Here is a 23,442-nt window from a genome sequence, read left to right as displayed (position 1 = left end):
ACAAATAAAGAATCTTGAATGAACTTGTGGCACAAACGGAGCAGCCTTTCCGAGTGCTCTTCTTGGAAACTGCGGGAAAAAAACAAAAGAACTAAAAAAAAAAGCCAAACTGAAAGAAACTAGATTTAAGAAGAGATTTGAGTTCAGATTTGTGCAAAAACTGTTCATTTTCAAGAAAAGGTTATGCTGTTTTAGCTTAACATATTCACTTCATTCACCCTCTCTGTTTATATGCCACTATTAGAGTAGAATAAAACAGTGTTTATTTCTAATATGTAAATATAGCTAAAATAACAAGAAAAAGAAAAACTTTGCAAACACACAAAGACGTGAAGTTATCATGAATATCTCTACATCCATACGTCTATACTCAAAGGAGTAGAATGAAGTTTACACTTACTTATTCCTACCTCTTTACTAAAAATTCCATAATTTGCAAATCAGTGTTCAGAGTTTGACATATTATCCATTTAACTAATAGTAATCATTAAACTCTGTCTATCCCATAGTGTGCCATTTCTCCCCCAGTGTCTCTCTGCTCTCCTCTCTGTCACCAGCCAATTGTGGTAGATTTCCTCTCTGAGCCTGGTTCTGCTTGAATTTCCTTCCTGTTAAAATTGAGTTTTTCCTTCCTACTGTCACCAAGTGCTTGTATATTGGGCATCTTCTGATTATTGAGGATTCTTCTTAATACTATTATTACCCTAAAACACCACAATGTGACTTTTTGTGAATTGGTGCAATATAATTAAAACTGAACTTAATGGTGCAAGTAGGATATAGTTAAGATATATTTTGTAATTATGTGAAAGCATAGTATATTACACTGAAGAATACACAAAATGTACAACTTAAAAGTAACTTTATTCAGCTGTGAATAAAAAAATATCCAAGCTCACATTATGAAAAATACTTATAAAGGCCCCACATGCTTAGCCTGTTCACTGATTTGACAAACTGATTCAAAGCTAAGCTTCCAGAGGGAAGTAAACAGGCTGCTGGTCCTTCAGAAAAAAAGTGTGCATGACTTTATTGATTAAAAAAAAGACATGAAAAACATTTGACTTCAAAATCATTGCGTTTACCAGCTTAACATACATCGTCACATGTATGCACATCTAAATTCCCTTAAACATCAACAAAATTACAACTTTCAGTGCAGGTGTTCACATATGGATTTTGGTCCTGAGACCTTTAAACTGAGAGGTAATGTCTCCTCTTCCCCTCTCTCGAACTGGTATATACAGCAGGCTCAGTTACTGTGATCTCCATGTTATGGAAGTTATAGAGGAAGGAAAGGAAAGAGCAGCAGAGCGTCACTGCTGAGTGTGCATTCACTCTTTTACAGTTTGTTGAAGGCAGTACCTAAAGGAAATGTTAGGGAAGTGGCGTGTTTTCCTCAGGAAAGGAAAACTGGCTTCAGTATGGGGAACCAAAAAAGGTTGATGCACAAACATGAAAGGGAACAAAGACATTAGATCACTTGATGCTTGCTGTCTAATAACTTTTTTTCTGACTAAATGTAAAAATGGGGAGGGGGTTCTGCTTATACTTTTAAGCCATGTTCAGCTGCCAACCCCTGTTGGTTGAAACCCTGAACATTCTGTTGATTATCCCATAGATGCAGAGCCTAAAAACTGGTATTTCAGACAGTCCTTACAGTATACATTTATGCCTCCTCATTGCAGTATAGGTTCCACTTGTGTACCACAAACAGCTCAGAGTGAATGTGTGGCTGACTGATGAACACTGTTAAAACATCTGCTAATTTAACAGTTTTTTACTCCCTAAAAAACTGTATTTGCATTATAATAGCGTTTATTTAAATAGTGTTTCCTGATAGCAGCACTCTCCATGTTTTAACACACATAACCCATTCTGAAAGTAGACATGCGTGTAGCCTTAATTTATAATCTTACTGGACACATTGTGAACCATTGTGTGAGATTTGAACACTCTCTCGCCTCCTCATGACATGTAATTAGAATCAGTGTTCAGAGGACGAACGCCTGACAATCAGAGCTCTTCTTTGGCATTTGATTTCCCCGGCTTGTCCATACCGAAGAAGGAGGAGGGAAGGCTGCGGACGTCCCGCTCTCTCTTCACAAAGGCAGAGAAGGAGGAAACGCAGTTGCCAATGAAGTGGTCAGACTGGCCTAAGATGTACAAGTCCATCTGGGCAAAGTCTGGCTGAAGACTCACCACTTTCACCTGCAGAGGTCACAGTGGAAACCACAAATTAGACGGGCTTTCCTTCAGGTCTCGCTCCAGATCTTCGGGTCTTAAAGCAGGGAATTCCTCCTCTTAGAGGTACAAAAATTGTAGCTTTTATGTATCACTTTATGGTGGAAATGTCTTTACTACAAAAAAGAAAAATACAAAATTGAAGTATAATGGAGTAAGGTCACATGCAGCTTTCAAATATTTTATCGTCCTATAGATTACATATGTAAAAAAATGAGTAGCTTTATGATGCGTTCCATTTGAAGTCAGAATATCCAGTCCCCAGTCTGAATTAACAACTGGAACACCACCTCAGCAGCCACACCAACCCCGACTTCACAATTCAAGATGGTGGCATGAACGTAATCAGCTGTGAGATACTGAAGCTGGGATCTGACTATCTGACTTCTAAGGTAAATGGAGTATGAAATTAGCTCCTCCCTTTAAACCAGCATTTTCTAACTGGCTGCCCCTCATAAACGGCATGTGGGTGAAGCTTCTGGGCTCACAGCCAGCCAGATTATTTTTAGTGACTCTGTAAAGAGTTTGAAAGGTTCTTAAGTTCTCACAAACCTCCCAGCCCCTCAAGTTAGCATTAAGGACAAAGATGCCAAAACAAGCTTATGACAGACTTATGAATTCTCCACACAAGAACCCACCTTGCCTTTGAAGAGCTTTTCAATGTCCTGACTGTGCGATTCAGAGTCTGTGGCGATGTAGACAGAACGGGCGTTGGTCTTCTTTACCCACAGCTTGACAGCCCCACGAATCTCAGTTAGGTCAGGGAGACACATGGCCATAGTGAGGGGCAGGGCTTTTTGACGGTTATACCCGACGCACTGAGGGGAGGCCATGAAATGAGGTCCTGCATCGCCATTCTTCAGCAGTTTGCAGGCATTTTGCTAGAAAAGGAGACAAAGATTAAAAAGTTAGAATATAAACTGTACAGACTATAAGGTTTGACTGTTCCCTCACAATATATGGATACAATGAGCCAAAGGGGAAAAAATGAATACAAATATTTCATTTATCGACCTCATTTGTGTCCTTGTTTCATTTCCGCATAGTTTCTTTTATGGGCTTGCTCCTCCTCTGTTGTCAGCAATGTTCCTATAATTTTTGATGTGTCTGAGCGAACACACAAACTCCCTGAGACCCCGTTGGACCACTGTGACCAACAGCAGACGTGTGCACTGTTTTCACGCCAGTATCGAATCCATCCAAGTTACATGGTTTATTAAAATAATCAAATTACAGCATTTACATTTATGTTATACTACTTTTAATTAACTGCTTTAGCCCACTTACAATGAAAATTAAAAAAAATCTTGTTCGTGACCTGTGTAGTATGTTAAGTAAAAATAACTTGAACTCCAATTTGGAAAACAACACACTTTCTTTCTTTTTTTCTTTTCTTTTTTTTTATAAAGCTCTGACTTGTATTATGAGTATGAGTCTGGGAGACTGGGCATCTGGGACAGAGTCCTGTAACTCTCTGTCTGCAAAATACAGTATATAATGACCAATGTTGGGCAATTAATTATATAGTTACTTCTTCAAAAAAGTAACTGAGTTATGCAAACAAAGGTTTTTGCAGCTGTTTACCTAAAAATGCAGCCAAGGCATTTTTTAAAATAAACATTTCAAACTATTTACAGAACAATCAGCTGTTCTGCATCAAATTTGATGCCACACAAATTATTTGTGCCATTCCAAAAAATAATTTCTGTCCACTATGAGATAAAGGAGAACAACAGCCTGATACCTGCAGGCCTGACAACAGGAGATGTATCACTCCTGTAACACCTCATTGTTCTGACACACACAACAAAACTATTGACTACATTACACACTAACTACACAAGATTTGCGCTAAACATCTCAAATCTCTCACATCTCAAAACGCCGCCGTCACTCCTAAAACTTCCCCCCCTTCCTAAACAACTAGAGGGAACATTGGTTGTCAGTAGATTTTAGTCAGTCATCACTGAGCCTTGCCTTCCTTCTCTCACCCTGGTTGGGGTGAGAGAAGATGGCCCCGCCCCTCCCTGAGCCGGGTTCTGCCGGAGGTTTCTTCCTGTTAAAAGGGAGTTTTTCCTTCCCACTGTCACCAAAGACCTTGCTCATAGGGGTCATGTGACTGTTGGGTTTTTCTCTGTATCTATTATTGTAGAATCTACTGTACAATATAAAGTGCCTTGAGGCGACTGTTGTTGTGATTTGGCGCTATATAAATAAAATTGAATTGAGCCTCAATGATGCACTGAATGAATATTAATTTACTGCTATGAACAAACCCAGATTGGGACTGAAACGGATAACCATTCACACTGACATTCATACCTATGGCCAATTTAGCTCTCTCATGAAAAACAGACTGTGCAGAGACACTTGGACCATCACAGGTATGTCTGTGATGCAGCACATGAATTCACCCAGAAGCCCACCCAACCTTCTGTTTGCAAGTGCTAGCCAATTAAGAGATCTGTGGCTCTGAAGGAAAAGGAGCTAAAACAACTCACTTTTTCAGACTGAGGGGCTGCACATAAGAGAGCATGTGAATAAAACCCTCTGTGTCCAGGCTTGTCAAGCTTATCTCACCCAGTCTATGCCAATCCTCAGATGGATGCCAACATATGGCCTGGTCAGCAAGGTGGCAATGTGCTCTTCTCCCTCCTTCACCATCTTGTCTGACCAAACTATATAGCGCTGCAGGCCCACATGCTCTTCTATCACTGGAAACTGAGCTGGAGCCCCAGGCATGGCCAGGACAGGGTGCTCAAAGGGAGGAAACCTAACCCAAGAGCATGAAACAGTGGAATAGTGAATGAGGTAGGTTTTTTTAATGTTTTATGTCACCTTTAATAATTCTGTGTATACCTGCACTGACATGTACTCACTTCTTCATCCACTGAGGTTGGTGATAGGCACTGAAGGAAATCCCACCAAATAAGACAGACTTGTCAAAGTCCACACCGGCATAGTCCCAGAATGGCCCAAATGGGTTCCCATCCTGAAAAAATAAATCGGGATAATCTGGCCATATTAGAATGTTCAAACAGGAGCTTCTGATCAATATACAATATATAATCTGTGGACTGTCCGTGGACCGCCAGAGGGCAGCATTTCACCTGTGGCTAATCACATTAAGCCAGATAAGGTTTCTTTTAGATTCTAATTCACCTTCATTGGGCAGGACTTCTTGTCCTTACTCCGATGGGCCGCCGTCTCAAAGCAGTAGGCATTCCTCTGTCCTGAAGGCCAGTATTTGGGGGCTAGCTTCTCCATGAAGTCCTCCAAGCTGATCACACGGTGGTAGGCAGACAAAGCCTCCAGCACGAAGAACTCGCTGTAGGGAACATGGACCTGAACAGAATACATAAGAGTGGAATAAAACAACACAGCCACCTTAAGACTTGGTGTGTAATAGCTTTAACAAAATCACATTTGTGTTAGACAGATATGCTCTAGCTATTTATGTATATTTTTGACAAGTACCTGCTACTAAAGCTTAGGGCTGCAGTGCATGTGTGAAAAATAGTTTTATGTCATTTGTTCTGATATACAGCGTGTGACCAGTACCTCTGATACTTCCCAAAGGGATACTAAAAGTACACCACACAGTACACTTAACAACAGCTTTGCTCTCACCTTGCTGCCTGGACTTACATTGGTGTAGGGGTGTGTGTGATGGCGGTACACTATCCAGGGAGGGACTGCCAGGGTTCGGTTCAACATCTTTGCAAAGGCCAGAGATCCTAGGAAGTGGTCAGCCTGGTTTCCAAAGCGACCTGAATAACATGCATAATGTGCATAAAGTTGCACTTATCTATCAGTGTAAACTTTGTGCTCCTTCACATGGCATGTGTGACATACATTTACTACAAGGAAGTTCGTTGTTTAAACAAGTTAACGAGGCATGAAAACATAACTACATTATAGTCATTTCATTGCAATGGATGGCCAAAAGCTAGGAAAACTACGAAAATGTCTGTAAGCCGCTGTTATGAGTATATATACATACACACACTTTTACATTCTTAATATCTGTTCTAAATTTACTAAATCTTATTGTTGGTAAGCAACAGCAGGTCACGGCATCGCTGTCTCGTAAGTGCATTAATGGAAGGGAAGCGTGTAGTAGAAAACTAATTTTAGAACAGATCATGCTTAATCAGCTGACAAATTTTACGGAGATGCCAACTTGTGTTTTTGCGTACAGCTCTTCTGTTAATTTTTGCAATGTCCTTGATTTAAGTAAGTTTCTTACTTCATTAGTAGTAGGAATGATTAGTATTTCTTATTTCATTCGCTCTAAGGGCTGAAAGCGCCCCTCCTGTCTGAGCATACAAAGACATATATTTTAGCTGCTCAAATGTTCTCCAAGTTCAGCGTTTATTTTTATAAGGTCCTCTCTACTCAGCTTCACTGTAAAAACACTACCTCCGAAATAACAAGCACCCCCTGGGACAGCTCCTGGCTCTGTGAACTCATACATGGGCATGAAAAACTTTTGAACTCGCTAACTGTGTTACTCCGGCAGAATGAGCGCATGTAGCTACAAAGAATGATTTACCCATGCACGGGCAGTACAAAACGTAGCCATTCGCATCCCACTGCAGCTCTTCGGCAAAGGTTCGACAAGTTTGGAGTAGAAGTGATAAGAATAAACATTTTAGTGAAAGACCGTCAATGTTCTGTTGTTTAACCGCCATTGTGCTTCATGTCACATCCCACAATTCCTTGGGTTTCTTTCAATAGTTCAACTCAAACTTTGCTGCCACCTACTGCACTGGTGCTAAAGTGCACTCCTGGTAAAATCTTTGGTCTTTATCGAACAAAATGGGTGTATATCCAAGTAGAAAAGAAATACGAAGATCATAAAATATCAGGTAGCTATTCCTCGCAGTTTGACATTTTAGGGATTTGAAACAGTGAAACTTTTTGTCAGATTAAAGATGTTTAACTACATATTTAACCCCATTTAGTATAAGGAAAGGGATTTCAACAATACATCTCAGTTTTCCTGTATGATGCAGAAATGCTGCTGTAGAAATGCCCAGATGTAATTCACAATAATTAACAGAAAATGTATTTTTTTCATTGTAAAAAATAAAAATTTCTGTGAAAAAACAGGAACTTACCTGTGTTTTAATTATTATTGTTTATCTATTACTTAATTACTTTGGAAAGGGAGGGGGGGGGGGGATTTCTTTGGAAATGGGGGCCAGAATCAGCTTGGCCTTGTGTTTGGCGCCCAGGTTCTAAAGAATTAACTCTTACTTACTAAATAAGCAACAGTAGAACCGATTTAAACATAAGCAATAGAGCCAATTTTGTACATTATTGCATCTAACTATTATTTTCTTTATGAATGACATTGGTGATTGTCTTCACATTCAGTTTTTAAAGATCAAAAAACCTGCTCTAAAACCTGAGCTACAGCCACCCACAGCCACCCACTGTAGCTCAGGTGGTAGAGCAGGTCATCCACTGATTGGAAGGTTGGTGGTTCGATTCCTGGCTTCCCCTAGTTTACTTGGGCAAGATACTAATTACTCTCCGATGCAGCCATGTGAATGTTAGCTATGAAGCACTTAGAAAGATGTGCTTGTGCGAATGGGTGAATGCACAAGTTTCGTAAAGCGCTTTGAATGCTCAGATGAGTAGAAAAGCGCTGTATAAGCCCCAGTCCATTTACCATCAACTGAACTGAAGCAGCACCTTCACAAAACAGTCCAAACTTCAAAATGATTAAAAAAAGTAAAATGACTCAAATCTGAACCAAATAGAAGATCCTTTCAGTTGCACAAGGGTTTGCCACAGCAGTTAGCTCTGCACATTTGATTTGATAGTTTTGTGATTTATTCAACTGTTTTATCTAAAATTTGGAATAACTAAGATGTTGCAGTGAATATGAACAAAATGTTTGTCGTGTTTGAAAAGGATGAAGACAAAACTGTTTAGTTGGCATACTTGTTGGTCTGCTGGGATTTTTACAACAATCACCTCAGAGAATGGTGTGGAAAAACAGAAAATATCAAGTGGGTGGCAGTTTTCTGGGTTAAAAATGCCTTCTACTCTGACCCATAATGGCCAGAGTGCCTTGAGCTGGTAGGAAGGCAGCAGTAGCTGAAATAACCATTTGCTTCAATCAAGGTATGCAGAAGATTATCTCTGAACACACCTTGAAGCAGATGGGCTACAGTGGCAAAAGATCACACCTGGTACCACTCCTATCAGCTAAGAAGAGGAAACTGAAGATTCAAAACTTAAAAAATCCAACTGTGTTCATACAGGACTCTTTTGCTTAAAGCTAGCAGCTAACTGAGATTTTGAGGGAATACAGGAAATAACATTGCAGTTACATTCTAAACCATCTTATATGCAGAAAATGCAAATACAAAATGATGCTTGAATAATGAATGATTTATTTTCATCAGGGTGAAGTGTAGCCCATTTCTATCTAAACTGAGACATCAGCCATATTCCCAAAATGAATATCTGAGAAGTCGTATCACTTTTTAACCATGTGTTAAACAAAAAGTGTTAATTTACGTTTTGCAATTGTCCATGAGAAAAACAGTACCTCTAGCTCCTAGCCTGCTGTTAACCACAGCTGATGCACCTGAAAGCATTTATTTACACAACTGTAAATTTTTCATTCATAATGTGTACAAGTTGGTCATTGGGTGAGCGGTGGTGGCTTTTAACAACTAGAATGGCTCTGTTTGTTTAGAACTTCCTATTTTATTTACAGTTCTGTGCCCTATCAAAGTTATACATTGTATATATTGTAATGTTTTTATGTAAAATGTCTATAAATCATAGTCTGGTTTTAACAGATTTTGGATTAAACATAGTCAAAATTCTGTTAGTGCAGTGCTGGCTGAAAACAGTGATTATATAGACAGAACATTATCTTTATATACAGTGCATGGTTGAAGTAAACAGTGGATGTACAGTAATCATACAGGAATAGCATTAACTAACTGTAGAACTAACCCTTTAAAAATGAACAACGCTGGGTGTCAGCACATATTTTGAGTTAGGAAGAAAATCATGGGTTTAAAGCATACAATAAGCGTTTGCTACTTCTCTTTTGATCATTCCTGCAGACTGACAAAGAAGGGGGTCACACAGAGTTCACAGTATGAGAAAAGAAATATTGCATTAGTCCTTGCTGCTTTGCCTGAGATTCCCAGGTGTAAATCAGATGGAGCCAATCAATGCTACATCCAGTGATAAAGACTCAGATGGGAGAAGGGGCAGCACTCCCAGAGTGTTGTCATTATGTGTTCGTCATTAGAGGTTCACATGTGTGCTCAACATGCCCAGACCAAGTGTACTGGGTAGGCATGACAACATGTGGCCTGGGTGCGGTCTCAAACTTTTGTTACTTTTATTTAGATGATTCTCTGCCAGCCTGCCTTGTTTGACCGAATCAACCGATAATTGCTTAAATATGTCACAATAAAGAGATTGTTATGCACAGCTAAGCGGCTGAGCGACACAACTGGAATGATCTGCATATAGTTTGTTTTTTATAATTACTCCAAGGACAACTAAACATGTACATCTACATAAAACAGCTAAAACAGTAGACAGACTATATATTTTTAAATTATAACCAAAGTCCAGAACTTTTTTTGTGAGTTTCACACGAAAAGGACTCTGAGGTTTTCTAGTTGGGCTTTCAGGGATTCTTAATCCCTTTGCATCCTCCAGGTCAGCCAACCCGTTCTAACGATTCTCTCTTTGTACTCAATCACTCTCGTTTTTCTTTTCTCTGATGCTCAACAGCTGGCTGCTCTTTCCCTCTTTTCCTGTGTCGTTCTTGATGTCTGCTCCTCCCCCATCCCTTGAACACACACTGTTTCTCATTGTTACAGATGACAGCGAAGATAACAATACAAAGAACCACAACTCACTGCCGGAGTTTGAGAAAAAGACAAAAAGTTGGTGAGACAGGGAGAGAGAGCGTGAGACTTCCTTGAGGTGATAGGATCACAACAATCAAACAAACATAAAAATGTTCACCTAACTTTTTTTGCATTTTAGTTTTTGTGCAGCTCTTCCTCACTATCCAAGGTTTTATCAGTTTCATTTCCTTTTTCGACTCTTCAAGCTGCAGAGGAAGAAGCTTTCAGTTAGTAGTATTCAGTATTAGAACATCTACACATGCATACATGCCACTTATGTTTCCCCATTTGTCTGCTATGTTTTTAACTTCTTTCATATTCTACACTGTTTGTGGCCTTTCACAAGAGGGAAATAAGGTAGTCAACCTCAAAACAACCCTCCTCCTGTTGACCTTTATGTGTTGTTCCTGACAACCCAGCTTTCAGTTCAGCTGAAATCTGTATGGTGTGCTGTCATTTTACAGATCTAGCATGCAGAGCTGTCACATGTTAAACAGGTTTTTCTGACAAATTTGTCCACGTAGAAGAAAAGAGTGTCAATAATAAAAGCTTTTTTGTTTGTTTATGTGTTTTTAAATATAATAAAACTCCATGTTGTAACTATGGAGGTGAAGAAAAAAACACACCTCTTCAAAGGCATCGCGTTACACACACCAGTTGTCCATGAACTATCTGAGGTATGTTTTTTGTCCGGGTGAATACTCTGTGAACAAACAGAATAGAAACAGTCCTCCTATTTTCTTTCTTCAGTGAGTTTTAAGATGCAAAAGTTAATGCCTAAACCTGAGAAAGTTTTTCCAACCCATTCCTCTGTGATAAAGGCATTAAGTAAAACTGGTAATGAACTTGGAAAACATTTAAAACAACAGATGCACCTAAAAAACTTTACCCTACTCAGCCTGGAATGGCTAGGTGCTCTTATTGTAGCTAGACATAGTAAATATATCTTGACACACCTTGACATAGAAGAGAGCCAAGTTAAACTTTGGAGAAGATATAGAGTTCGACTAAACAGGGGATGTGGAAAAGAGTTTAACTGAACCTACCCAGTGGAACTATTATAGAGGAAATGGAAATCCTGCAGGTGATGCTACAAGAGAGCTTAGTATCAGCAAGCTGAGAGAAATTTTACTGTGATGGACTACTCCAATGTTGCTCAAGACAAGAAAAATTACTTGGAAAAACCAATGAAATCCATGCTGTAAGAGGACTTGTCTGCTGTGAAAACGGCAAGCCTGACAAGTTCTGGAAACCAAGTATTTTTAAAGTAATTTTAAAGTAATTTTGATTATAAAGATTTAACTTTTAAGTGTCATTTCAAGTATTAAAGATTGCTCCAAACCTCTGATTTAAAAAAAAACATTTTTTTTAAAACTTAATTTACCTGCATTTTAACCAGATTTTCATATTTAGTTTTACTTTTGACTTCACCTACAATTTCATTCTGGTTTTCAAGATTTATTTAAATTTAAAAGTAGTAGAAAATGGGTCAAATTTAATAACTGTTTACTGTTGATTTTCTTTAGTTTCCAGCTGCTGTAGGTCCATCTATTAGAAGCAGTTTGCTTTAGTGATATAGAGAAAAATTAAGAGAAACCTGTTTCACCTTCAAGGTTTTCTTGTATTTAGGGATGTTAAGCTTTGTGTGTGTTTTATCTTATTTTATTTTGGTCTGTTGGTTCCTCTCAGTAATCTGCTGTAGCTACACGTAGACTGAATGTAACAAAAAGCAACACACAAAGTATCAAAACTGATGTTAGGAGATTTATCTTATTAATGAAATTGGAAAAAGCCAAACTATCTCTTTAAAGTCTATTCTAAAGTTTGCAGCATTAAAGCTATTAATGATAAGAAATATTTCTCACTTGACAGATTTATTTAAATTTAAACGTGGACATGCCAAAACAAACAAAAATGCAATATCTACCTCTAGAAAATGTTAGTAATACATGCTAATAATAATTTACTGACATGGATAAAAACTGAATGCACTAGAAAGGTTTAGACTAGTGAAAAGGTTAGATTTGAAAACAAACTAAAGTAAAATTAAAACACATGAGAAATATCTTTGTCAGTTTGATTGAATTTGTTAACACAACAGAAGACTTTAGTGCATGTTTGAGACATGTCTGTACGTCATAAAGGCTTAAAAATACCACTACTGTCATAACAAGCGCTGAGACTGTTAATCATGAAACTAATAACAACTAAACAAAAATCAACATTTGAAACAATATATTTTAAACCTTTAAAACTGTAAATGCTAAAAGCCCCTCTTCAAATGAAGCTGGACTAAAACACTAAAAAAGTAGTAATAGGGTAATAGTACTGCGCTACTATTAGTAGTTATAGCAGCACAGTAGCATATATATATATATATATATATATATATATATATATATATATATATATATATATATATATATATATATATATATATATATATATATATATATATATATATATATATATATAGAGAGAGAGAGAGAGAGAGAGAGAGAGAGAGAGAGAGATAGATAGATAGATAGATAGATAGATAGATAGATAGATAGATAGATAGATAGATAGATTAACAAACTTTATTTTTCTGTTTAAACACAAATATCCCATTTGCCCTAGTGTGTCTGAGTGGCATACATGAAGACTGTAACATAAGACTTTGGTTGTTCCCACAATAACGGACATTAATGAAAGGTAAGTAGATAATTAAACTAATTAAGCTAAGCCATCTGAACATCTGGATAAAGCTACAAGTGATTCTAAAACCTTTTAAATGGTTCAGAATGTTTTTTGTACCGGTTTTGTAAACTTATAACTGATACTCACATTACTGTGCTTTTAAACAGCAAATGTGTAGGCAGGTGCTCTGACTTGCAAGCCTTTGAACCTGGATATGCAGTATGTTCCTTTCACTTCCTGTTTGATTAAGTTATGCACCAAAACTACTTGATTCTCAGTATTGCCAAGAATACTGACAAATGTACAGGGTACGCCAGAAGTGACAATATTTAATTCATACAATAATTATCACATAAATATAACATTATTTACATTACTTCATTTTTAACAGTGTAGTAAATATAAACACTTTCCCTCAGAGTTTCTCACAGTGCTTATTTCAACATGTTACTATGTGAAACAGACTTTTATTTATAAGTGCAGTGACTTGGAAGACAGACAGAACTTGACAGTATCTTTCTACTATTCATTTCTTCTTATTTCATTATTATTGGCTTTATTTATATAGTTATTCATCTTGCCTTTCTTATTTTTTCATTCTCTTTCACAAATTTTTACCTCTGGGCTTACTAAAACTGTGCACACCTACAAACACTCCCTCAAGCACATTATCAGATACACTTATTCTGTTCAATAAGTGTTGTTTTTGTCCTGTTTTTGCATATAAAGCAAAAAAAATAAATCATTTCATGACTGAGTATTTTCATTAACTATTAATTTAAAACTCTTTTTTAAAATAATTTTTGGGGCAGAGTGCCTTCATGATGTAACTGATGACTGTGTAACTGGACAGCTCTGCAGCTCCACCCATCTACCTTATCAACCTCCTGCAGAACTCTGATGTTTGCTCTCTGTGACTTGACACCCCACCTCATCGCAGAGAACTTCTGCCCAGAAATTATCACACACCAAATGCTCAGTGGTTACATCATGCAGATGTATCGTCTCTGTCTAGCTTTCAGTCGAATGCTCAGCCATTTCTGTGTAGCTGGACGGGACAATGATGTCCTGGTGGTTCCCCACCATCCCTCCTAAGCTGTTTATCACCCATCCCCACTAATGTAAACCGCCCATCTGTTTTAAACAAAACACATAAAAACACACATAGTCATTTCCCACTGTGCCAGACCCTGAAAGAAGAGATTGCTGGGTATTCTGGTGGCAAGCAAATCCACTCCAGATGTGAACAAATTGTCCCCCTTACTAATTGCTATTGTGCTTGCTGATGCTGATTTTGGATCTCTTTGGTTTGTGTAGATGGGTGTGTGAGTGCTTGCCACAATACGTTAAGTTTAGAGGTGCATGTGTACTTACAGAGGAGCTTGAGCGTGCGTCTATATGAAGCTGACGGTGTTAAAGTAATAGCTGTGAAGTAAAGCGTGCTAAAGGAAGGAGGTAAATCAAGATGACACTGCAAGATCAGTTGGAGAACAGAACACTGGTATACCCTGCCATAAACAGAGCCACATGTTTCTTCCCAGAGCCTGATGAAGGCTTTATTTAAGGGAGCCCATTGCTTTCTTCTGTCCTGTCATCAGAACTTCTCAAAGGAAACTTCTGGCTTCCTCGTCCCTCACAGTGCATCTAATCAGGACTGATTAGGTGTGTGGTAGCCAGAAACATGCAGGGGAGTGGTGGCTGCTGCTGTGCATGTGAGGGCTTTTCCTGCATGGTCTACAGGGCTGAGAAAAAGACAGAGGAATCAGAGGATGTCATGTTGTGGCATTTCATAGGTTAGTAAAAATTGCTCCACAGATGTAAATAACAGCCCACCACGCAACAACTGCAATCAACCTGACTGCGGTTGCAGCAAACCACACTGTAATCCAAATAAACAAACAAAGGCATAATGAAAGAAATCTCACTGTTTATGCCAGGAAATTGCCTCACCTCATCCATCTTCAGACCTTCTGTTTCTCTATCATCTATTCTTGTCCAGTTTCTGTTTGCTTTATAGGATCCTAACAGAAGAAGCTGCAGGGGGAAAAACAACCAAAGCGGTTACATCAGATCCCACCAAAGGCAGCGTGGTCAGCTGAATTTAGTCATACATTAGTCGTACCACAGGTAAAATCTGTAATGTATAATCTTTGTGAAAGTACAACTGATGGTAGCAAAATATACAGCTGATGTCAAAGAAAGTCCTACAGCCCAGTCTGCAAAAAGTTCACAAACACAGAATGCAGTTAATCTGTTAATTTTGTATATAATGAAAATAAATGTGCAAAGACGACGCAAACTGCTTATGAGAAATATCCTTTTTTATTTTGACGCCAGAAACACATTTCAGAAAAAGCTACAACAGTGGCATGGTGTGTTGCCTCATTTTTGTTTTTGGGTTGTCTTTTTGTTTCAATACAGTGGTGTGCTGTCACCTGACAACAAGATGGTTCCTGATTCAAACCCTTGTTGGTGCTCTTATGAGTGCAGGCGCTCCCTGTGCCTACATGAGGTTTCCTCCTGTTAGTCTGACACATGCTCGTTAGAGACGTTGCTGATTCTGAATTGGCCGTGAATGTGAAGCTGAGAAAATGCTTATATGTGTGTTTAGTTAAAATGTCATCTGAAGCGTTTTGCTCAGTAAGACTGCAAATGTACTAAAAAATACAAGTGCATTACTTTGTTAGGGTTTTTCTGGGGTCTTTTAATGTTACTACACATGGTGAAGTCTACCAGCTGTTCATGTTTTACATCGAGATGTTGTTCTTTAATTGTTAAACTATTTGCTTATGAGATTTTTTTGTGTAATGAACCTTTGCTACTTTTAACTTAAAGAAGACCCAACCTCTTTAGGACATTCTTTTTCTACCAAATCACATGTTAATAACCTGTTTGAATATCCTAGTGGTTATTAAGTAACCTATAGGTTCTTGAAGTGATCTTTAAAGCATCAGTTTTCCTGGGTTTTCACCACCTTTTTTAAAATCCTTTTTGCTGGAATTAAATCCAAAATTAACATTTTTTCCTAAATTTTATATATTTAAAGATTCAGTTTGATTTAATGTTTATTTACATTTTTAAACAGATCAATTTTTTAAGACACCTGCTCCTTAAGTGGTTAAAGTAAAGAAAATAGGGCCCTCTTAAAATGGCACTAATTAGTTTTAAGTCACAAGTGCTTGAACTCCAGCTGAAGTGCCTAATTCCCACAAATATTTATCAGACTAAGGCAATTTTAATTAACAGCCTGGTTGGAAAATCCTTGAATATTCTGAGAATATTACCTAGAGTGTAGTATTTGTAGTTTTTGGGAGATAAAAAATTCTCACAACTTCCCTACCCCATGACCAGCGGCCCTTGGCCTTTGAGGGTTTAAATTGTCCAAAAATGGAAGATTTTCCTAGTTTTTTACATTCAAAGCATTAAAACCATTATTATATCCACAGATAATTTCTACAACTGTAGCATCAGGTTAAAGAGAATTCTTCATTAAACAAACTTTAATGAAGAATTATGTACTTTCTTTTGGCATTCAAAAGAAAGTACATAATTTCATCCAAAGTACATACTTGTCATTGCTTTTGGACAGTTTCAAATTGTTACACTTGGTATTCAGAGATTAATTCATGGAACGTCTAGGCTTAATTTAAGAATAAAAATGTCCAATATGAATAGAAAAAAATGGGTATAAAAATGCAATTATTTCCTTCCTTATGTTATTTATAACTTCCTTATTTGTCTATTTTTAAATCTGAGCTTTCTATGTTTGTCTGAATATTTTATTAGTATCAGTTGCTTAATTGTTTTAATAATGAAAAAATCTTTAAAATAATTATACAAATGTGGTTTTATTGAATATGCGTTTGTTCTATTAATTGTTGTGAGAAATTTTAATTCCTACAGATCTTGTGTTGACAGACCTGCTTTTATTTGTCTAACAGTTAAATATTTAACTGCCCCCCCCCCCCCCCCCCCCCCCCCAAATAAAAGCTTGAATACAAAAAACCGACCTGACTTTTTAAAGTAAACTTTGAAAAACAAAAAACAAAACAAACAAACGAACAGAAAACAAAACATCTCAACACTATTCGTGTTTAAAGAGGTTTTTAGCCTGTCTGTTTTACATAAACGAGTCTGCGACGTCAGGTACAGATATCCGGTCCGATCCAGTGGAGTAACATTTAGGTCCGAGACAACAACTTACAATATAGGCTTATTATAAGCAGCTTCTTCTTTAAAAAACGGGGAAAAAAAAGTGGTTCGGGAAACAAAAAGCATCATCATCGTCATCATCATTTCCGCAAGCTCTTTCCAGCACACCGTTGTAGTAGGTACGTCTATTGTAGTTGTGCAGCACAGCAGCCCCGAACAACAAACACTTTCTGCCCCGCTCCCCTTTATTGAACAAGCCGAAAGGCTTTTGATGCTTTCATGTTCTGTCGGAAATTTTTCAATTTAGACTAATTGCCCATGAAAATCCGAATAACAGGATAAGTGCATTCTGCATGGTGATGTATTTTTTATTTTAATTGTTCACTGGCCAGTCAGCACCTAAATGCAAGATTTTGAATCATGTGTTTCTGTTTAATAAAAGCATTTTGCACTTCAACATGATGCAAAGGCTTCGGAATAAGTTGAATCATTTATGCAATTCAAAAATTACACAAATATATGTATTGATCTTTAAAAACAGTATTTTATTTTTTGTATGAAAATAGAACATAAGAACTTAAATGCCGCATTATTGAAGACACCCCTTCTCATTTCACTCACTCCGGCGCTGTGCACAAACACGTTCACCCTGCGGGCTCGGCGGTGGGACCGTTGGCAGCCTGTGGAGGGGCTGGGAAGTGGTGCCGGAGAGGCAGTTAGGGTGATGAGGAAACGAGTTGATGTGCCCTGGAAGTAATTCTTTCACCCTTCTCCCCTCCCCCTTCCCCAAAGGACACACAAGATGGGAGAGAGAGCAACGGGACCACCACCACCACCAACCACCGGTAGCCTTCAGCACGTGGGGACCCGGGGTGATCATCCACATTCCAGCTTGTGGGCTGGAACTCCTACTCGTTATCTGGCGCCATGTTTTCACTTTCTGATACCTTTAAAAAACACCTTAATTATACCAGCACATTAATTTCAATAAAGTGGTTTTGTATTTTTTTTTTATAACGCATTTAAGGGTAAAAATGTTTTTCAAGTTGCATCCACCCCCCCCCCCCCCAATTATAAATAACAATAGCGAAATGATGATGAAGTGGCGTTATGAGAAATCTTATGTTCTTGATGGTTCTTAAAACGCAGACTCCCATTGTAGCTAAATATTGACGTAGTTATTCCAGCAAAAAGGCTGAAATAAACAAATACTACATTTAATAAACAGAAAATTCTTTTTTTTTTTTTTTAATTATCAGTGGTTTCCTCATTATTGTTGAGCTTCTTAAAAAAAACAAGATAAATAAAAATAAGAAAAAGCAAAGCATCGAACAAGTGCATTCATAGCTTAACAACTAAGCCCTCCCCTCTTTACTCAAGTCTGGGCACAGCCTGCATTTTAGACATTGTAGAAGCTTCTGTTTTCAAACATCTTTCTAATTGTTTTAAAGGTTTTCTTGTTTAAAATCAATGCGCAGAGTGAAGATAAGCTGCAGGTGTTATAACTGAAACTAGTACTGCTAACTGGGAGGACTGGCTGCAAGCTGCTGAAAAACCAGTAAAGCTGTCGCTGGTTAGAAAAAAAAAGTTTGTGAAAGTGGCCTGACGTCACACTCCCATAATGCTTACCGCCCCATAACTCCGCTGCAGCCTGAGGAGAGCCAGACACACTCTCAGGCCCCGAATATAGAAAAATTATTGGGAAAAATCGGAAAAAATATCCAAGCAACAGATCGGGAGGAGAAAAGAGCGTGGAGCGGTGGCGTGGGCTCTCCCACAGCGGGTTTTTGGTCCGGTCCGGGATGGGAGGCTACCGGGAGTCCTTGTGAAATTGACTAATGCGATGCTGGAAACTTTCTGGTGGGTAAACTGCTCGTTTTTTTCCTCTAAGCGCTCATATTGTGGCTTCACGTCCTCCCGTCTGCATGTGTGCCTTTGCTACAACTTTCCGAGCCTCGTATCAGCCCTCAGTTGTCTCTAAGTGACACTTGAATTGTTGTGAACGTGTTGTTACCGTCGCACGATCGGACTTTGCGCTATTTTTTCTTTAGTGGCACCGTGTAAGAAGCCTGGGTATTTAATTTATAATTACGCGATCGTCTCTTCTGCCTCGTCTTCTTCCTCAGTTTTTTTTAAACGTTTTCTTGTTTTTGCTCGATGATTATGTTGCAAACGCAATCTGTAAAGTTGTTCCACACGGCGCACTTTGTGCAGCGGCCCCTCGCTGTTGACGTTTGATGTAGTTTTGCAAGTTTTCGGCGATCTTGTGATTTTTAAGCAATTTTCGAACATTCATCAAGTGTGCAGTGCCGCTGCACGGGAGAGGGAGGTCGAGAGAACGTCCTGTTGCGTGTGTTTGTTGACCAGAGGGGAAAAAACAAATTTGCTGAAACGTGCACGGATGTTTATGCCCATCACAGATTCTTTAAATAAGTTTTGCGACCGATATTCAGTCGCCCTCCTTGAACCTTGAAGCCATTGTTGCTGTCTGAATCGAGCCGTCCACTAGGTTGTGGTTTATGTCACAGTTCGGATGTTTTGCTGGGAGAGTGTGCGCTTTTCCTTGAAAGAGGGGGGTAAATAACAACCAAGACCCTGCCAAAGAGCCGGGGTGGTTGGGGTCACAGTGTGGGGGTTCAGTTTGTGCACTTGTTTCTGATTTGGCTGCACGCTTTTTACGTATTTACTGTCATTCAGGAGGGAGGAAATGAGCACAAACAACGGTGGAAGTAACCCTAAAGTAGTCAGCTTTGCAGAGGACTGAACAGAAAGCTGTTTCTCCTATTGGGAGATTGTTGCATTCTGGTGTTTTTCATTTGCATTTCATATTGTTATTGCAGCAATATTACATTTCAAGATTAGCAAACTTTTTCCCTGTTCTGCATAAAGCATGAACTCTGGCTGAACTTTGGGATATTTAAGTTGTTTTCATGACATCACTTATAAACTATAAGCAGACATCCTGTGATTGTACAGGAAAGTGCACATCCACAGTGGGAGATTCCACTACACGCATACACGGTTTTCCATTACCAAGTTATCCATCGTCATTTGAGCACACTAAAAATGACAATATGGAAGTACATCGGCCAACATAAGTATCAGCTGTTGATATATCTGTGTATTGTTGTTGTTTTCCATCATTTGTAGCAGCGTGGAAATGTTCAAAGATACTGTGAGGAAAGGAAAGTACTTTAGGACAGTTAACAAGAACAGAAATGTGGACATTTGTGTCAGCATCTGCTGTTGGCTAGATTGTTATTTTAAACATAGAAATCATTCCAGACATTGATGATCAATGTAACCTAAAAGCAAAAAAACAACAACCAAAAGATCAACTTACTTCCACAAACATAAAGGCTCAAAAATGATTGATTGATTTTTCAGTTAATGTAGGATAAATACCACATGACGTGTCACATTCGTTTTTAGAAGCTATTAGCCATTTTGCGAGTTATTAAGAAAATACATACACTACATATTAGACATGCATAGGTTGTGAAACTCTAGACTGATGCTGATGTTTAAATTAGCAATTCGATTGATAGCTGATATTTTTTCAGTATTTTTATTTTGTTTCTGTTGTTATTTTTGCGACACAAAGTAATCTTATTTGAAAACAAAGCTAATCTCTGTTAGTCTTTCAGCTTTTTATTACACAATATTTGTGCATCTAGTGAGTACAAAAATGATGTGCAATTAAAGATAAATATCAGCGACTGATATCGATAAATCTTGCCTTGTTATCCTGCTGATTTGTGTAGAAAATGATGTGATGAGTCACTTAGTAAGATGTCAATTCATTTATTTTACTGGGATCAATAAAGTTTTCGAACTGAAGATAACTTCTGCCTAATGGTTCAAGGTCAAATTCATATTTTGCTTGCTACTAAATCCACAAACACAATTTCAGTGCATGCAGCTATAAATCAAGTCAAACATTTTGTTATAGTTCATATGAATAATGTGATATAGCTGGACTACCAGTCAGAAAAGTCATACTCACGTTTCAGGTATAAAAGGTAGCTAAAAAGGCTAAATTCAGATCAGCATGTAATGAACTTTAGGTAGGTTTTTCCCTTCAACTTCACGCCTACATGTCTGAGCCAAGCATGTACCATCAAGGCCTCCAGCTACATAATAAGGAAATGGAAGTGAGGTTGTCACGAGACAATGCCTTTGCTGGTCGCTCTGCAAGTTGAGACCCATGTGTTGATGTTTGCTGCTCTCTCACTACAAGCGTTCGGCTGACGATGGATCCGCCCCATGGAGCATTAGCCAGATTTCAATTCTCACACATGGAGCGTTGAAGAAGATGACTGCTTTATTTTTTTACATGCAGTGACATGATATATGAAAACAAAGGTATTTGAATATAATAGTATTTTCCCCCACAAATTCACAGAAGCTCACGCTAATTCCCATCAGTATGTGTGTTTTCAGAATGATTATGTGTACTCTAAAGCACAAAAAACCCTCAAGAAACTCCAAGACTCCAGTACTCCTACTTTATATTTTTTCCTCAGACATAACCATCTAATGATTCATGTTATTCTGCTGCCTGAGCTTTCAGATCTGCTCTGTTCAGTTGAGCACAGTCTTTGCTTGAGTCCACTGAGCCAGCTTCTTCTCATTAACTTCCATGCATTGCCTTACATTACTTCCATGCCCTGTGGTCGAGAGGCAGCACGTTTCATGTTTGCCTTTATGATTGAGCGAACGTGGGTGCCTGTGAGAGCACACACACTTGCCTGTTTGGAAGATGTGTGTGTGTGCAAGTGTGTGTCTGCGCTCCATTTTAGTGTGTGTGAGTGAGAGATTGCTGTTTTTTGAGTCCAAGGGAGGTCTTCTCTTCTGAAAATCCCCCTCACAATTCCTTGCACCTCTTCGGGCAGCAGCGGTGGTGGCAGCAGCGGTGGTGGCGGCAGCGACGGCGGTGGCAGCAGCAGCAACAGCAGGCTGATTACCATGAGAAAAGAGCATCAGTTGGGTTAATGGGAGGGACAGCCCTCTGAGGGGACAAATGGTAGTTAATAACCAGGGAAGAATCGGAAAAGCTCTGATCCCTTGCTTTGTACTTTTTCACCTTCTAGAGGCACGGATGGGATGGGGTTGGAGGGGGTGGGTGAGGGAGAAAGGGACACTGGGTTCATGGTAGAATGGATGCTGCTTGCTGACAGGCTGTAGGAAAACTGTACTATGTGTTACTTTCTCAGGAGTGGCACTGGGAACCTGAGAACTGCAACAGAATACAGGGCATTGCCAGAGCTGTTAAGTGTGTGCATGTGTAAACACTGGGCAGCGTCCGTACAAGAGTGTGTGGACGTAAGTACATTTGGTGTCATGGGATCAATGTACAGGTTTTTACTGAAAACAAGTAATACTTTACACATTATTTGATACTTTTCCTAAAAGTAATGCAATTTGTTTCTTAATGACCTGCCGGAGAATGTAATTCGTTACCCTATTTGATACATTACTTTTGTGTTACTCTGTAAAATGACCTTAAACACATTATCGTATAATTATCTATATAAACCATAGGCTATTATTATAATCCATATCTTTTAGTTTTAAAATTGAGATCAAAGAGGCTTCACAGTGATGCAACTGCAGAAACACGAACAGGTAGAAATGAAGGCTACAATGGTGCAAGCCTGACTGCTCATCACTGTTTTTGTTACCTGTTGAAAATCAAGCTCTGGCTGCAGGACTAGAGTCAACAAGCCCTCAGCTTTAAAATAATTCTGGGCTCTTGGCTAGCTTTCTGTTAGTATGCTTTCTGTGCAGATGTTTGCAAAGAGTCCACCTTGTGTTAGCACAGTGCGGTTGTATTTGTCTTGATACAGTTTGCATTTCACCATCGTGCTTTTGTCCTTTTATGGAATAAAAGTAAAATTAATGTCCATATTTCTACTGCCTAAAAGCTCCACACCACATTTTTCCTCTTTTCTTCATATAGACAGAAATCAGCTAATAGTAGGGCAAGTGCACAGGAAAAAAGAAAACATGTTAACTTGATGCTTTTTTCTTTCTGTCTGCCTGGTGTGCAAACAACTAAAGAATCTTTGTAAAACAATGTCACAACATAATTGTAACTAACATGTCACTGTGTTACTGAAAAATTTAATGTGATTACAGAAACACATTACACTGAACACTGCATGGGACTAGCAGGTAAACAGATATTTCATTTAATTTATTTGCAATATGTGAGGCTTCACACATTAGCTGCTCGGCTTTCAGGCTATTGTGTGAGAGAGGGCTGAGAGCTGTATGTTGGGTGTGAAAGCAGAAAGAAGTTATGAATTCTGAGAAAGACTGAACAAGGGAGCAAGAAATAGAAAAGCAAAAGGATAAATCTGTAGCTCAGAATGTGGGTCTGATATTGAGTGGTAATGTGGTCAAAGAAAAAAAAAAAATCAGCAGTAATTTGTTTTTCCTACCAAGAGCTACAAACTGCCAT

At 38.5% G+C, this 23,442-nt stretch overlaps 2 protein-coding genes and 1 long non-coding RNA gene across 6 annotated transcripts in view; 1 reads left to right on the top strand and 2 right to left on the bottom strand.

Moving 5' to 3' along the window:
* Window positions 1-845: 845 nt before the first annotated feature.
* On the bottom strand, window positions 846-6,987 carry pofut1 (protein O-fucosyltransferase 1). 2 transcript variants are annotated; one of them, XM_085393073.1, is made up of 7 exons: window positions 6,800-6,985; window positions 5,893-6,014; window positions 5,407-5,589; window positions 5,124-5,236; window positions 4,825-5,017; window positions 2,883-3,125; window positions 846-2,211 (listed from the first exon to the last, which is right to left on the bottom strand). In XM_085393073.1, exons 1-7 carry the CDS (start codon window positions 6,936-6,938, stop codon window positions 2,017-2,019), a joined length of 1,188 nt encoding a protein of 395 aa, XP_085249199.1. In that variant the 5' UTR covers window positions 6,939-6,985; the 3' UTR covers window positions 846-2,016. The 2 variants fall into 2 exon arrangements, with proteins under 2 accessions (XP_085249199.1, XP_085249200.1); XM_085393074.1 differs by lacking the exon at window positions 846-2,211 and adding an exon at window positions 2,228-2,360 and having other exon boundaries at window positions 6,800-6,987.
* Window positions 6,988-12,630: 5,643 nt separating this feature from the next.
* Window positions 12,631-17,762, bottom strand: LOC146645157 (uncharacterized). Its single transcript, XR_014908996.1, has 3 exons — window positions 17,029-17,762; window positions 14,775-14,858; window positions 12,631-14,566 (listed from the first exon to the last, which is right to left on the bottom strand). It is a non-coding gene; the product is annotated as an uncharacterized LOC146645157 (long non-coding RNA).
* A 332-nt stretch (window positions 17,763-18,094) lies between these two features.
* The window catches only part of plagl2 (pleiomorphic adenoma gene-like 2), a 48,932-nt gene continuing 43,584 nt past the window's right edge, over window positions 18,095-23,442 (top strand). For 2 of the 3 annotated variants that reach the window (XM_085393067.1, XM_085393068.1), the window contains exon 1: window positions 18,098-18,836. The gene's annotated coding sequence lies outside the window, so the exon portion shown is untranslated. Of the gene's footprint in view, window positions 18,837-23,442 lie in introns of all 3 variants that reach the window. The other variant, XM_085393069.1, reaches the window with a different exon arrangement.

This window comes from Rhamphochromis longiceps, linkage group LG20 (assembly GCF_057381845.1).
Source record: "Rhamphochromis longiceps isolate RC_006_pf linkage group LG20, R_longiceps_female_GT1.1, whole genome shotgun sequence".
In the NCBI taxonomy this organism is placed as follows: Eukaryota; Metazoa; Chordata; class Actinopteri; order Cichliformes; family Cichlidae; genus Rhamphochromis; species Rhamphochromis longiceps.
Note: the sequence above shows the minus strand (reverse complement) of the source record. Positions and strands in the feature narration are given on the sequence as shown.